The sequence below is a fragment of the Talaromyces atroroseus genome (genome assembly GCF_001907595.1).
Source record: "Talaromyces atroroseus strain IBT 11181 chromosome Unknown scaffold_8, whole genome shotgun sequence".
Classification (NCBI taxonomy): Eukaryota; Fungi; Ascomycota; class Eurotiomycetes; order Eurotiales; family Trichocomaceae; genus Talaromyces; species Talaromyces atroroseus.
Window position 1 is genome coordinate 449,563 of NW_017971440.1, and position 15,311 is coordinate 464,873.

The window sequence follows — 15,311 nt, forward strand, 5'->3', positions numbered from 1 at the left end:
GATGATGCAGGGTAATCAATCTATAGCACGTGACTTATGTCACTGCATTAAGTGCATCAAAGAAAAAAAAATCGAACAATAGTAAAGATTTAGTAATTCCCATGGTCGACCAATCACACCGGCAGCACTGTCTCGGTCTTAAAAAGCTTCTCTCCGTAAATGCCGTGTGCCTAAGGCTTAGAGAGATAATGATACAGCCCCCAAGCATAACTAACTAACTAGTTATGCGCCTATGAGTCATGCTGGGAAAGGCCCCTTATAGGCTTATAAGCACTAGATGCCCTCTCGAGATTCACGTAGATTGTAGGCTATCCACCGGACATTGACTCCAATCATATGACTACGATGGAGCTACAAATTTCACTCAGGTAATGGATCTAGCTCCTCCTTGGTTTCCCACTGCAGTCCATGACCATGTATAAGTGCGTTGACAACCGTCGTAGAAACCTAAGAGCCCCAGCCGGGGATCTGCTGTCTTGCAGGAACCGGCAGAGTAAATGCAGAGCTGGGCGGGCGGATTAACACCAGGTCGCGTCCCTCGGTAGACTGTGGTAGATACACAACTAGGCTGCAGCAGCAGTGCTGCACCTCTCAAGTATAAATAAGGCGCGGGCCCCTCGGCGAGGACAGGTTGAGGATGGTAGCAATGATATTTCCCTGCGGTGGGAGTTGGCAGCGATCCTGAACGGCAGCCCATCAAGCCAAAAACGCAACTTGTACGGTGCGCCAGAGAGACCACACGGGCCGTCTTTGGCGACAAAGTGTGGCGCTGCTTGAACAACGACCAAACTCTCCAACTTTCAACAAGTCGCTCTGCGAAGAACCATTGCGCCCTCGCGTTGTTCACACTTTCCGAAATTTATACGGCAACAGAAGACACTACGAAACGCCCCATCACGACAGCGCGTTCACCCGATGTTCTAGAGAGGTCGCTCATACCCTAACAGTGACGGAAGAGCGCGCCAGGTCGATCCAAGATTGCAGCACCGCACCCCGCCATTGATTTTTGGGGAGGATTTCCAAGTGCACAGACTCAGTCACAAGTTCGCCCACTGCGGTCTTACGTACCCCCAAATCGCCCTGTAGCCAAATATCGGTCGGCTGAGAAGAGACGAACTTATTCATCGTATTGATATCGGTCGCATCAAGCTTTCCGACTTGGGACGTCTGCCGGCGGACGATTAATCGTCCCTTCAGATAGGGGATTGAATTGATTTCGCTAATATTTCCATATACTTTTCGTCATGACCCCAACCCCGCCATCTACGACATCATCAAGCGTGGGCCATTCGCCGGAGGGCCAGTATAGGGTGGTTAGAAAGAGGAATAGAGTGCCGCTCTCATGCGCACCATGTCGGCAGAGAAAGTATGTGATGATGACAAGTTCTGTTTCCTTCCTGGCCGCATGAATCAAATCACTGACTGAATATGTTCGCTATTTGAAAGATTGAAATGCAACCGCTCCCATCCTTGCGAGAACTGTGTCAAAAGAGGAGACGCAACCTCCTGTACTTATGCTCAACCCGGCTCACGAAAGAGAAATTCCCCAAATCAAAGTGCCATGAATTCTCCGGATGATATGCAAAATAGGATAGATCGCTTGGAGAATTTGGTTCTTTCACTCATGACGAATGGCTCACAAGCAGCTGGGCCGGCCGCCGCTGCCGCTGCCCTCTCAGGAAACGACAGCATTGGATCAACACAGAATTATCAAGATCTAGAATTGGACGACGAGGCCGATGTTGAGGAGAGTGATACAGAAGCTGTCACCAAGTCGTTCGGTATTATGAAGGTTGATAACAACAAATCAATGTATATCAGTGAGGCGCATTGGGCTTCTGTTCTCAACGACGTGAGTTTGAAGACATACAATCTGTATTTTTTTTTGGAGCTGTTTCTGACCTCTACTTGCAGATTGCCGAAGTTCGCCAGTATTTTGTGAATTCTAGGAAACAATATGAAGAGCAGGCGGAGCGAATAAAGGCTTCAAGGCCAAGTGCCGCCGATACGACTACAATGTTACTTTTCGGCGAGGTGAAGCCCCCAAGCAAAGCCGAAATTCTTTCCTCATTGCCCTCGAGATATACGACAGATATACTGATAGCGCGTTACTTCAACCACCACAATCCTGGTACATGTAGGTCTTTCCTTTTCTTGTATACAAAATTCTTCTATCCTGCAGATTGTTTTAAATGTTGAGATATCGCATACGTTGCTGACAAGGATTAGATATTGTCCATACCCCAACCTTCCAAAAAGAAGTAAGTCACCCCAGAAACAAAAAATCACAATAGTCCACATTACTAAACTTTCGCAAAGTACAATGAGCACTGGAAAAACCCCTCTGCTACATCTGCCGTCTGGATTGGCTTGCTTTTTGCCATCATGCGATTGGCTATGCTATCATATTACCAGGACAAGGATGAGCCACCGGAATTCAAGGGCAAGTCTCTGGATATGGCAAAGACTTTTCGTAATTTGATGTGCCAATGTCTGATTTTGGCGGACTATACGAAACCACACCCCTACTTGATTGAGACGCTTGTTCTTCACGTGCATGCCGATTTCAGTCAGACCCAGGATGCCGACGTTTTGGTCTGGGTGCTAGTTGGTATAGTTTCGCGATTAGCAATGCGTATGGGCTATCATAGGGACTCCAAACTATTTCCGAACATAACACCTTTCCAAGGTGAAATGCGAAGAAGAGTATGGCTGTACCTTCGACAGGCAGACCTCTTGTTCTCCTTTCAGGTTGGCATGCCTAGCATGCTGCGACCCGATGATACTGACACAGAGCTCCCGCGAAATCTGTGTGACGAAGATTTTAATCCAGATAGCGCAGAGATACCGCCATCTAGATCCAATGACCAACCTACTCCAATATCTTATCTGATCGCGAAAGGTCGGCTGTCGCTTGTCTTTGGGCGGGTTATGGATCATACTTCGTTGGTTAGAAACGCACCTTACGAGGTCGTGCTTGACATTGACTCGGAACTTCGACAAGCTCGAGATCTCATTCCCGAACATCTCAAGATTCGTTCGTTTGAAGAATGCCCACTCGACCCTACTGACCTGATCCTGTCGAGATACTATGTAAGTCGAAATAAACACATTGGTTTTATACCTAGCTGGTTCTTACTTCACTTTACTGACAAAATGTAGGTCGAGAGCGTTTATCACAAGGCCCAGGTTGTCCTGCACAGAAGATACATTAGTCGTGCCAGGGAAAATCCGAGATTCACCCATTCACGTCGCACTTGCATTGACTCATCATTGGAGCTCTTATACCAGCAGTCCATATTCTTTAGCCAAAAGCTACCTGGTGGTCGACTATTGACTAAAGTCCGTGATAACGCTATTAATAACAGCAACTTTTTGCTCGCCGCAACGATTATATGTCTGGATCTTCATCATAGCATGCAGCTGCAGGCAGCGGGAAGGCCGACCGGTGATGTTTACATTTGGGGCCGAGAACGTCGCGATGAGATGCTTGCTGCTATCCAGCGATCGCGGGATATTTGGCATGCACAAAAGGACGAGTCGATGGAAGCGTGGAAGATGGCTGGTATGATTACTGTTATGCTAGAAAAATTGAAGGTGGCACCGTCAACTGCGGAGACAAAAAATAGTTCCGCGATGCTTGAAGTCCCCGATGAGAAACAGAATGCCGCAATGACTTTGGGGCTTTTGAGCAGTGGTATGAGTCCTCAGGACACGGCTACGGCTGGTTTCACGGACTCGTTCAAAAACCCGGATACGATTATGTCTCCACCAGCTATTGGGACGACGGCAGCAGACGCTATGGGATTTACGTCGCCCTTTGGTATGCTCGGGCAGATGCCAGACATGCAACTCGATTGGGTAGGTGGCACCATGTCTTGTTTCTAAGCTACTTCTTTTTTGAAGCAATTGGCTGACTTTTTTTCCAAACAGGATGCATGGGATAGTTATATTGGAAACACTACGATTGACAGCAACAATAACAATCAACTATGGCCTCCTATGTTCGATGTGTCTCAACCATCACCAATTCAGCCATCACCACTATCATCTAGCCAAACCACAGGCTCAACGGGAGGCCGAGGCACTCCTCTAGACGCCGCCAGGTCTCGTATTCGATTACCAGGCTTTATCCCCTCAGACAACGGTTCCAGTTATGATCCGGCGAATCCATCATATTTCATGGCTGGCCCGAATACTAATAAAATAATAAGTTCGTCGGACCAACAACAACCACAGTAATGAAAGTGTTGTTGCACACGAAGAAAAAGTAAAAACTTAAATGAAAACCACAAATAGCAGCAAGCATTTTATTTATTCCCTCTCGTTTTTTCTCTCTTGAACTTGTCTAGAGGAAATCACGGTGACATGACATTACTTTGATACCCGACGATTTTCAAATCCCTCGCTGAATCTGTTTGTGTGGAGTTCGACAGGAGAGAAGAGAGTTAAGCAAACATTTTGTTCTATAAGGTGTTTTTTGAAGATGGGAAGAAGAAAAGAGAAAATCTCCAGCCTGCTTGTCATGTATACTAGGGTTTTTCTTTTAATCTGTATGGCTTTTTCAAAAAAAAAAAAAAAAAAAGAAAAGAAAAGAAAAGAATTGAAAAATGACAATTGCATGCTTTCTATCATCGTGTGAGCTGTTTCTGTTAGATGTTAGTTGGATTCAAAAAAAGGAGAAGAGAATCGGGATAAATCACGTGGTCTAATCCGCTTCTTGCCTGCCGCGATAATCCTGCAGGAAATTTATTTTCATGCGCGAGCGACACTCTGCTTCATTGTTGAAATCTTTTCTCTATTCATCAATCATATTGATCACTTCTTCAAACTTTGTTTCTTCGATTTGTCTTACAAGTTAATTCTCGATTTTAATAATGTCAGTGGCTTTCAATCCTCTGTTCTCAGTTCTCACTACAGATGGGCAGATCATGGCAAGGAAAGAAAAAAGGCTGACTTTTTCTCGTGTTTCGCATTTTAGGTATTCTGTTTTCCGCCCTGCCGCTCGTCGGCTGATATCTATCAGCCCGAATGCTTCTATCTTGGCAGCTGCGAGGTCAAGGTCAATGACTACTCAATCGATTACATTCAATAGTCGTCCTACCGCCGCAACAACCACGACATTGTCGCTCCGCATCCAGCGACGATGGAACAGCGACGAAGCCAGCAAGAACAATGTAGCTGAGAAGATTGAGCTTGAAACCCAGAAGGTCAAGGTTGAAGCTGAAGGTGAAGCTGCGACAACAAACACCACATCAACAACGGCCGAGACTCCAATTTCCGCGCAGGAAGCCAATGAAGCTGCTATAGAAGAATCTGCAGTCAAATCTGTCAGTGAAGGGGCAGCTACTACTACTGCTTCTGCTTCTACTTCCACTTCTATCGCCGCTGAAGAAGAAAGCTCAGACTTGTCTGCTCCTGGAACTATCCTCACAGTCCCTAGTGGTCCACGCTCTCGCCCTGATAGATCGAACATTCCCCCTTCTCAAACCATTTATGTTGGAAATTTGTTTTTCGATATTACGGCAGAGGATCTCAAGGCTCGAATGGAGGCTTTTGGTGTTGTTGAACACTGCGTTATTGTCCATGATTCTCGTGGATTGAGCAAGGGGTAAGCCTTTTTTTTAAAATTGAATATATGTATGTTGTTCTAAAACAGAAACTTACTACTTCCATACAGATTCGGATACGTTACCTTTGAAGACGTCGAGGCTGCGAAGCGCGCCGTCGCCGACTTAAACCAACAAATCTACGAAGGCCGACGTATTCTTGTGCAATTTTCTGCCGCTGCAGGTCGTCCAGGTATTCCTCCAAAACGACGACCCACCAGGACTCTTTACATTGGCAACCTTCCCTTTGATCTCACGGACCGCGAGATCAACGATCTCTTCAAGAGCGTTCGCAACATCGTTGAAGTTCGTGTTGCTGTTGATCGTCAAACCGGCCAGCCGCGAGGCTTCGCGCATGCTGACTTCCTGGACGTTGCCAGTGCGCAGGCTGCAGCGGAAATTCTTGCCAGCAAGGCACCGCATGGTCGCCGTCTCAAGCTCGACTATGGTCAGCGCGCGAGTCGACGATCTATCAGGAACGCTGAAAATAACAGCGAGAAAGCCGAGGCTCAGGCAACGCAAGCCGAGAGTGGCGAAGTCGAAAAGTAAGGTAGAGCTGTGAAGCCTGATCGAAAGGGGGGATTCTATATGGTGTCGAGTCTCGAACTCCATATTTGTGTAATTGTTCAGAGCTGGACTTGTCGTCGGTATGATTTTTGAGAACATGTACGAGAGTTTTTCTTCTTTTCTTTTCTACTTTGTATATTAGATTAAGTTGTTGTGTTGGTATCCTTTGTGTTTATATTAAATAACGTTACGTATTATCATATTTGTCAAGAGCTATGTAACTATCTTCCATGCAACACCAGACTACGCTAAACACCAAAAGGGGTTAGTGTGTAGGAAACCGATCTGGCATAGCTATAAATCATAAATTACCCGTGCTTCACACTTTATTTTTTAAGAATTCCCTCCCAAAACATGGACATTTTAAATTATCGTGATGTAGTTGTCCGACTTCGTTATCGACTACTATCATGATGTCTTCTTGGCACTGTCTCAGAAGAAAGCGAAGAGAAGTTTCACTGAATCTGCAAACCACTGTATCAAAATTTTGCATCACTGTATGATACTGGAGGGGGGAATTGTGATTTAAATCGAAGATTTCAGCCACCGGTCATCCAATAATTCTTTCGCCGTCTTTCTCTCCTCAGGGAGCCACTGCAGCATTGACCGCATAAATTGGAGAACATTCTGCTTGTTTGTTCCACTGAGATTGTCTTCCGATTCCTCCAAGGAAACGCCCATGTCTAGCCTCCCCAAGATCACATAGAACGGGCTGACCCCATAAGTCATCGGTTGGCAATGAAAGCTTCCGAGAGGTGTATATCGTGCGATCCTCATCCACAACTTTTCGTGGGCTTGGATGTTCTTGTTCCTGCGTTCCAAATTCCGCAAGGATTCTTTCATCTTCCACACTGAGCATGATGTTGGAGGCCTTGATATCTATTATAGTGTCAATATATGCAAAGGACTGCCGAGAGATAGAAGAGCGTACCACAATGAACAATATGTGCCTCGCTGTGAAGGAAGTCTAGAGCTTGCAAAAGACAGATCAAGGTTTGTTTAAGTAGAGGGTCGCTTAATTTACATGATCTAGCTCTCATTCGCAGCGCATGGATCGACATATGCATTGGTGGATGTACCAAGCATCGATAGACTCCGCATGGACTGGAGATATTAAAGGTATCGTGAAGCCCACGAATGTAGGCTTCTCCAATATGTGATGAACCCAGTTTGCTTAAGTGTTCTATTCCTTGGTAACGAGGAATCCATTCTCAGAATGGCACCGCTGGAGGTTATTCCCAATGCAGCCCTGACGAGGTAGGGCTAATCGACTGGTCTAGGAAGCCTTGGAGTCGTCATAGTTAGTGGTGATTATAGAAATTACTTAGGTACGGAGTATATTTTTGAAAATCAAGATCTTACTATTAGTCTTATTTTATTCACTTATAAGGCCAGTTTTGGAAATAAATTCTAAAAACCATGCGCCAGCGAAGAGGATTTAAACTATATTAATTAGCTAAAATTATATATAAAACTTAGCGTAGCAATGTAGATTCCTTGCTAGGAGTAGTAGTCTTAATATTTGAATATCCAACACGTGATCAGCCACGGACCTCGGCGAGATCCCGGGGTTTCTCGACTCAGTTGCCGAAACCAAGCAACTAATCTGGACAGTCAAATATCTATTAGCATTTTCCATCTTCATTATACACATTTGCATTCATCATAGTTATTTCATTGCTCTATATACTGTTCATCCTGACAGTTTCAACCCCGGAAGAAAACGAATTGTCGCGGCAGTCCTACCCCACGGAAGCCCATATCGATTACTAAACGCCTTCCTCACACACTGTCGAGCAGCGTCCATCCGGTATATAGGACATATGTGCATGGCATAGAACGTTCTCGGTTATATTTTTCTTTTCATTACTACATACTTGGATATAAATATGTCCTTCCTCGGCGGCGCCGAGTGCTCCACGGCCGGCAACCCATTGACCCAGTTCACCAAGCACGTTCAAGATGACAAGTCGTTACAGCGGGATCGGATGGTGGGCAGGGGTCCCGGGGGAATGCAAGAGAGTATGCGTACTCGGGGCATGGCAGGGCTGGGCGATCAGGTATAGCTCTATATGTCAGATTGGTTGATTCGTATACAACTAATATCTCTTGTCAGATGATGGACGAATTCATGCAGCAACAACCTCAACCTCAACCAGGTCATATCCCCGTACAGCCTTTTGCTATGGACCAGATGCGACGAGAACTCGAATCGGCCGCTCGCACGGGCTCGTCGGCAGCTGGCTGGGCGGCAGAGTTTGATCCTGGCGAACAAGCCCGTATGGAAGCGGCGTTTAGTAGTGATAATAGCAGAGGTATTGGTGCGGCCCCTGCTGCAGGGTTCTCGGCTGCAGAGTTCTCGCGTTTCCGCCAATTGCAGAATAATCGTACAGCAAGTCCGATTGCGTCCACACAATCACCGATGATGGGCGGGTACCAGAGGCCGATGATGGGTGGGTATATGGGCATGAACATGGGCATGGGGGGTATGGGAATGATGGGTTCTGCGTATGCGATGCAGCAACAGCCACAGCACATGGACTCGACTGCGCAGCAACAAGACAGCAAAGGAAAAGCCAGAATGGTCGAATTAGACGATGAAAATTGGGAGGCTCAGTTTGCCGAAATGGATGCGGCTGGTCAGCAGTCGTTTGATGAACAGGCGAATAATGCGATGGAAGCAGAACTAAATGAGCTGGACAGGTCAGTCCCCAGTGATCTTCATCTCCTAGAAGGAGACCCTGGATTTGAAGAGTTTGAACGTGTGTGGCAAAGTGCTCAAGCTGAACAAAATGCGTCTGTGACTAGAAAACTGGCTGAACGAGAAGAGGATATGGATTTCGAAGAAGTGGCGAATCTACACATGGACGAGAATGGTGGCTGGGATGGCTTTGATACCCTGAATACACGACTCCGCGACCCGCAATTAGGAGATTATCTATTTGAAGAGGACAACGCGTTCCGCGCGGTGGGCAACCCGTTTGAAGAAGGCATGAAAATCATGCAAGAAGGCGGGAACCTGTCTCTAGCTGCGCTGGCATTCGAAGCTGCGGTCCAGAAGGACCCTCAACATGTCCAGGCCTGGACGATGCTTGGGTCTGCGCAGGCTCAGAACGAGAAGGAAAACCCGGCGCTCCGGGCGTTGGAGCAGGCAACAAAACTGGATCCAGACAATCTCGATGCGCTTATGGGTCTGGCTGTCTCGTATACGAACGAGGGCTACGATTCAACTGCATACCGCACTCTGGAGCGTTGGCTCTCAGTCAAATACCCGCAAGTTATTGACGCCAAGGATCTTTCTTCCGACGCTGATGTCGGCTTTACGGATCGACAATTGTTGCACGACAAAGTGACCGACCTGTTCATCCAGGCGGCGCAACTGTCACCGTCGGGCGAACACATGGATCCGGATGTTCAGGTCGGACTGGGAGTCTTATTCTACTGCGCCGAAGAGTACGATAAAGCGGTAGACTGCTTCTCGGCGGCGCTGGCATCGACAGAATCCGGCACGTCGAATCAGCAGGGACAAGTGCATTTACTCTGGAACCGGCTGGGTGCGACGCTGGCCAACTCAGGCCGTTCCGAAGAGGCGATTGAAGCATACGAACGAGCACTTACGATCAACCCGAACTTTGTGCGTGCGCGCTACAATCTCGGCGTGTCGTGTATTAATATCGGCTGCTACCCGGAAGCTGCACAGCATCTGTTGGGCGCGTTGGCGATGCACAAAGTGGTTGAGCAGCAGGGTCGGGAAAAGGCGCGCGAGATTGTGGATGGCGTTGATGGCATTGACGATGCCGAGCTCGAGCGCATGATTCACATTAGCCAGAACCAGAGCACGAACCTGTATGATACACTGCGGCGTGTGTTCACGTCGATGAACCGGCGCGATTTGGCGGATATGGTGGTGTCGGGCATGGACGTGGATGTGTTCCGGAAGGAGTTTGAATTCTGACCTTGCTCGTAACGATATAATGAAATATAACTCGCTCTTTATTAGTCTGGTCAGAACCATGAAATCCATGTCCTACAATAAGATAGAATATCAGCCCGCATCCCTTGTAGCACGGGAATTTTGCTCTGGGTGATTTAGAGCACACATACCAGCTGTGCCATCCTTGCGTCTGTCAGTATCCCATGACGATCCAGCATACTTTTCTCCGAGATCTACTCCGGCCTAAAGCATGTAGGCAGTGAGTATTTATTGATCGCTCTCCCTTCGCCTCCCGTCGTCTCCCCCCTTCGCTCTCCTCTTGCCTGCGTGTGTATCTGATTGACATCTGACCATGCTTGCCCACAGCCTGGTCGCTGTCGTCGCCTGCGTGGGCTCTGCAGCAGCAGTCAGCGTTGACCCTCTGCCAGCGCCGCGGTCGATCGTCTGGGGCTCAGCCGGGCCCATCGCAGTTCCTGACTTGGTCGCGGTTGATCTCCCCACGAGCCAAATCTTGGCTGATGCCTGGGATCGTGCCTGGGGCACCATTGTCGGCCTGAGATGGGTTCCTCAGGCCACCCAGGCCCCGATTTCCTCTTACGAGCCTTTCCCGACTGCCACTGCTGCTGCTGCCTCTCCATCAACACACAAGCGCAACGAAAACGAACAGCAACAGCAGCTCCAATTGGTCAAGGTCAACGTGGCAGATGTCGATGTTGACCTGCAGGCTGAAGTCGATGAGTCGTATACCCTCGACCTCGCTCCGGGCTCAGACACCATCGAAATCAATGCAAACACTACCTGGGGCGCTCTCCACGCCTTCACTACGCTGCAGCAAATCGTCATCTCTGATGGCAGCAACAGCAACGACGCCAATGGATTGATCATCGAGCAGCCCGTCCACATCGAGGACGCGCCGCTCTACTCATGGCGGGGCATCATGATTGACACGGGTCGTAATTTCATTAGCCTACCCAAAATCAAAGAGCAAATTGATGGCATGGCGCTGTCCAAGATGAACATCCTCCACTGGCATTTGACCGACTCCCAGTCCTGGCCTTTCGATATGCATACATACCCGGAAATGATCAGGGACGCCTACAGTCCGCGCGAAACGTTCTCGCGCAGCGATGTATCTGATATCATCGAGTACGCCCGCGCTCGCGGTGTTCGTGTCGTGCCCGAGGTTGATACACCAGGCCACTCGGCTGCCGGCTGGCAGCAGATCGATTCTAGCATCGTTGCATGCGCAAACTCCTGGTGGTCCAACGACAACTATGCCTACCACACCGCCGTCGAGCCACCTCCAGGCCAACTCGACATCATCAACAACGACACCTACGGCGTGGTTGAGAACGTGTACAATGAGCTCTCCGACATCTTCACCGACAACTACTACCACATCGGCGGCGACGAGCTAAACACCAACTGCTACAAGTTCAGCGCCTACGTCACCGACTGGCTCTCATCCGATCCGACACGCACCTACAACGATCTAGTGCAGTACTGGGTCGACCATGCATTTCCAATTTTCCAAAACATCCCCAACCGCAAGCTTCTTTTCTGGGAAGACCTGCTCCTGGGTGACCCGCATGCCCTCTCCGTACCCACGGAGAACGTGCTCGTGCAATCATGGCAAAACGGGATTGCGAACATCCACAACCTCACTGCAAGGGGTTATGACGTGCTCGTCTCATCGGCCGATTTCTTGTATCTAGACTGCGGCTTTGGCGGCTTCGTCACCAACGACCCGCGCTACAACGTGCAGTCAAACCCGGACCCATCACAGGATAATTTCAACTACCTCGGCGACGGCGGCAGTTGGTGTGCCCCTTACAAAACCTGGCAGCGTATCTATGACTACGACTTTACGACCAATCTCACTTCAGAGCAGGCGGCGCACGTCAAGGGTGCTGTTGCCGCGTTGTGGTCTGAGCAGGTCGATGATACCGTTGTGTCGGATAGGATCTGGCCGCGGGCTGCTGCGCTGGCGGAGCTGGTTTGGTCTGGGAACCGGGACGAGAGGACTGGTGGGAAGCGGACTACGTTGTTGACGCAACGGATTTTGAATTTTAGAGAATATCTGGTTGCGAATGGGGTTATGGCGACGCCGTTAGTGCCGAAGTATTGTTTGCAGCATCCTCATGCGTGCGATTTGTATTACAATCAGACTGTTATCACTTAGATTGTTAGATGGGATTAGATCTGGTTATATATATTTTATAAGGTAATTAATTATATATTGATCATTCATTCATTCGTTTCATTCATAATATATTCCAAGGCTCTCTGTCTTGCCTATATGTCCATCCAGATATATATTATATACCTATATATGTAAATTAGAATAAATCAGCATCAATTACCTAGATACAGATATTCATTAAGCCAAATCATTAGTTCCATCTATAGATTCTTCTCCTCCCTTTCGTTTTTTTTTTTTTTTTTCTTTTCTTCTTGTTTAGTGAATCATGGGCTTGGTGCCGTCATGCCACTTGCGGACAAGGGCTAGCCCAGTGCCAGTGCCGACTGGACCGGTGGTCGTTGTGGTGCCGGTCTCAGTGCTGGTTGTCGTGGCGGTCGCGGTGCCGGTTACGCCAGTCTCTGTGCCTGTGGCCACGATCGAGGTGGTCAGGGTAGAGCATGGGGTGGTGACGGTGAGGGTGGAGGTGGAGGTGGAGAGAGTGCCTGTTTCGGCTGGGATGCTGGTGGTGGTTACTTCTGTGCCGGTGGCAGTGGTAGGGGCAGTAGCAGTGCCGGTAGCAGTTTCAGTGCCGCTCACGACTACACTCGTGGCAGAGGTGGAGGAAGTGGAAGTGGAAGCAGCGGGGGGAATGACAACAGTAGTTGTACCCTCGCCAGGACTGGTGCTGGTGCTGGCAGAGACAGTCACGGTCACGCTGACGGTGGCTGTTTCGGTGACTGTCGTTGCCGGAGCGCAGGTTTCTACGCCGGTAGAGGTTACCTCTGTCGCGGGCAGGACGGAGGTCCAGGTGGAAGTGAGCACGGTGGTGGTCGAGGCGAGCCAGGTCGAGTAGACCGTGGACGAGCCTCGGGTGCCTACGGAGATGGACGAGGGGACAAAGCCGGTTGAGGTCCAAGTCTCGGTGCCTGTGGAAGTGTACCCTCCTACACCGGTACTGGTGGTGCTTTCAGGTGAGACAGAGGTCGAAGTCCAGGTGGAGGTTGATGCTGGAGGTGGAGGAGGAACACTACCAGTCGGTTGAGGCTTGTGTAGATCCCAGTATCCTCCGGGAGCAGCGAGGGAAGAGCCCACGAGGGCAGCACCGACAAGAAGAATAGAATGCATATTTTCTTTTTGTTCCTTGTTTCTGTTCCCTTTCCTATATCTATCTCTAGCCCAATAGCGAGGGAGGCTAGTTCAAAGCGAAGATGCTAGCGAACGCCGAACGGTTAATAATCGTTAGGAAGTAAGAAAAGAATCAAGAAGATTAGTCGAAGATCCAGCGGCAGGGCATCTTTATATCAGGCATCAGGCTTCAGCCATCGCTCGCCCATAACTAGCTAGAGTGGCAGCTAGTCGTAGCTACTACCAGCCACCACGACTAGCTAGTGAAGACCGATCATAATCCCGATCCACGCATCCAAGGGAATTAAGTGGGCTATGCATATGGTGTCAACTGCACTACAACGGTAGACAGGCCGAACCTGTTCCACGGAGGATGATCAGGATCCATCCGACCATATCTTCCCTGGCGGTGGGGGGCAGAGTGGCAGGAAGCTCGTGAACTGGCTATGCCATGTCTAAGACTATGCTCGAGGCCAGAGTCATTGAGTATGGAGCATAGCCCGGAGCTATACGGAGGAGGAGAGTGAAAAAAAATTGAGTGGCGGGCCCATTCGTATGGATGGTCCAGGATGGAGGTGGATCGGCTGAAGAGCCCCGAGAAATCGCCTCACGCGCGAAAAACGCTTTTCCAGCCTGATATATCGTATGTCGTATTCGCATTGTTACCATGGTGATTAATCTTTCGTATCGCACATGGCCAAGGCGTCTTGTCTCACTGTCGATGATTCATACTCGGTGCGCTAAGTTGTCGAAGCATGGAATGATGGAAGAAGCCAAAGAAGCTAGTCTGCGCTAGGCCCAACCGGGGTAAGGCTGTCTCAGTTTTTGCTTCCACTGTCCAGTACATATTTCTAATACATGACAGCATAATAATAGTTAGGTTATACGACAAGCCAGTGAATGAATCATTATCCATGCGTCCATCTCGACTTGTACTCTGTAGACAGTGGCTGGATGTTTCTCGGGTTCCCGAGAAAATACGAACCTACACGTTATTCTTAGAAACAAGGTGGCAAACCCAAGGACCTACGTAGCTAGACGAACTATTGACACTGACAGTAAGCATTTGTGTTTTTCCAAGCTTGATAAATGGGAAAAATGGATACATGGGGCCAAACTAGCGAATGCTAAATGCTAAAGACTCCACTAAAATAAATGAAGCCGTAATTAAGGAAATGTTGAGAATACATAAGGCCGGCTCCGTCTAACTGCAATAGGACTAGCGCTTACGGCAGCACCGGGCCGAATTGCAACTTATCGATAAGCTCTATTTTCCTAAAGAGGCAATTGTGATGCTCGATGTTTGTTTTGTTTGTTTCCTTTTGCTGCTGCCTGTTTGTTATGGCATCCACTGGATATAATTATCGTTGAATGGTTTCCCGATGTTCTGTTTGTTTCCTCTCCGTCAAGCACAGCAATTGTTTCTGTTCTGTCTGAAAGAAAGAAAGAAAGCAAGCAAGCGAGCATCCAAGACATGCATGGTGCTTATGCAGCTCAAATGCGTTGGCGCAGAGCCTGAGGCCAGCAACAAGCAAATGGCGGCTGCACGTGCGCTCCACTCGCTCTCATCCTTGATCCTTCGCTTTGTTTAGTTTTCTATGATGGTCTGAGACATCGTTCGTGAGTGATCTTGCCAGCCATCTACGTAAATGTGCTATGCTACCCTGGGGGCAATCCGGAGGAGGGAGTTCTCTGGATGAATGATTGCCTATCTCGGATCTACATGCACTATTTTCTTAGTCAGTTGGAAGCAGGTTCTGTGTTTTTGGAATGGCATCGATTGGGCGTTGAAAAATTTTATGGATCAAAGGAATACCTATTGTACCCGAGTTGAGTATTTTTCATGTATTTACGTTTGTCCAAGAATCTGATGTGGTATATGGGTATAAATCAC

General features: G+C 48.5%; 5 protein-coding genes across 5 annotated transcripts, besides 1 other annotated feature; 4 read left to right on the plus strand and 1 right to left on the minus strand.

The window, feature by feature from the left end:
- Positions 1–1,244: 1,244 nt before the first annotated feature.
- Positions 1,245–4,242, plus strand: UA08_06114 (hypothetical protein; the record flags this gene model as incomplete). The annotated part of the gene is made up of 7 exons (XM_020268402.1): positions 1,245–1,366; positions 1,591–1,852; positions 1,915–2,137; positions 2,230–2,261; positions 2,320–3,093; positions 3,163–3,861; positions 3,934–4,242. 7 exons carry the CDS (start codon positions 1,245–1,247, stop codon positions 4,240–4,242), a joined length of 2,421 nt encoding a protein of 806 aa, XP_020118544.1.
- Positions 4,243–4,536: 294 nt separating this feature from the next.
- Positions 4,537–4,603: a repeat region (Identified by RepeatMasker using a combination of RepBase library and repeat library created with RepeatScout).
- Positions 4,604–4,877: 274 nt separating this feature from the next.
- On the plus strand, positions 4,878–6,158 carry UA08_06115 (hypothetical protein; the record flags this gene model as incomplete). Its single annotated transcript, XM_020268403.1, has 2 exons — positions 4,878–5,611; positions 5,681–6,158. 2 exons carry the CDS (start codon positions 4,878–4,880, stop codon positions 6,156–6,158), a joined length of 1,212 nt encoding a protein of 403 aa, XP_020118549.1.
- Positions 6,159–8,065: 1,907 nt separating this feature from the next.
- UA08_06116 (hypothetical protein) lies at positions 8,066–10,131 on the plus strand (the record flags this gene model as incomplete). The annotated part of the gene is made up of 2 exons (XM_020268404.1): positions 8,066–8,236; positions 8,293–10,131. The coding sequence occupies 2 exons, from the start codon at positions 8,066–8,068 to the stop codon at positions 10,129–10,131; spliced, it is 2,010 nt and encodes a 669-aa protein (XP_020118548.1).
- Positions 10,132–10,462: 331 nt separating this feature from the next.
- Positions 10,463–12,292, plus strand: UA08_06117 (hypothetical protein; the record flags this gene model as incomplete). Its single annotated transcript, XM_020268405.1, has 1 exon — positions 10,463–12,292. The coding sequence occupies one exon, from the start codon at positions 10,463–10,465 to the stop codon at positions 12,290–12,292; it is 1,830 nt and encodes a 609-aa protein (XP_020118748.1).
- Positions 12,293–12,568: 276 nt separating this feature from the next.
- UA08_06118 (hypothetical protein) lies at positions 12,569–13,417 on the minus strand (the record flags this gene model as incomplete). Its single annotated transcript, XM_020268406.1, has 1 exon — positions 12,569–13,417. One exon carries the CDS (start codon positions 13,415–13,417, stop codon positions 12,569–12,571), a length of 849 nt encoding a protein of 282 aa, XP_020118749.1.
- Positions 13,418–15,311: the final 1,894 nt, after the last annotated feature.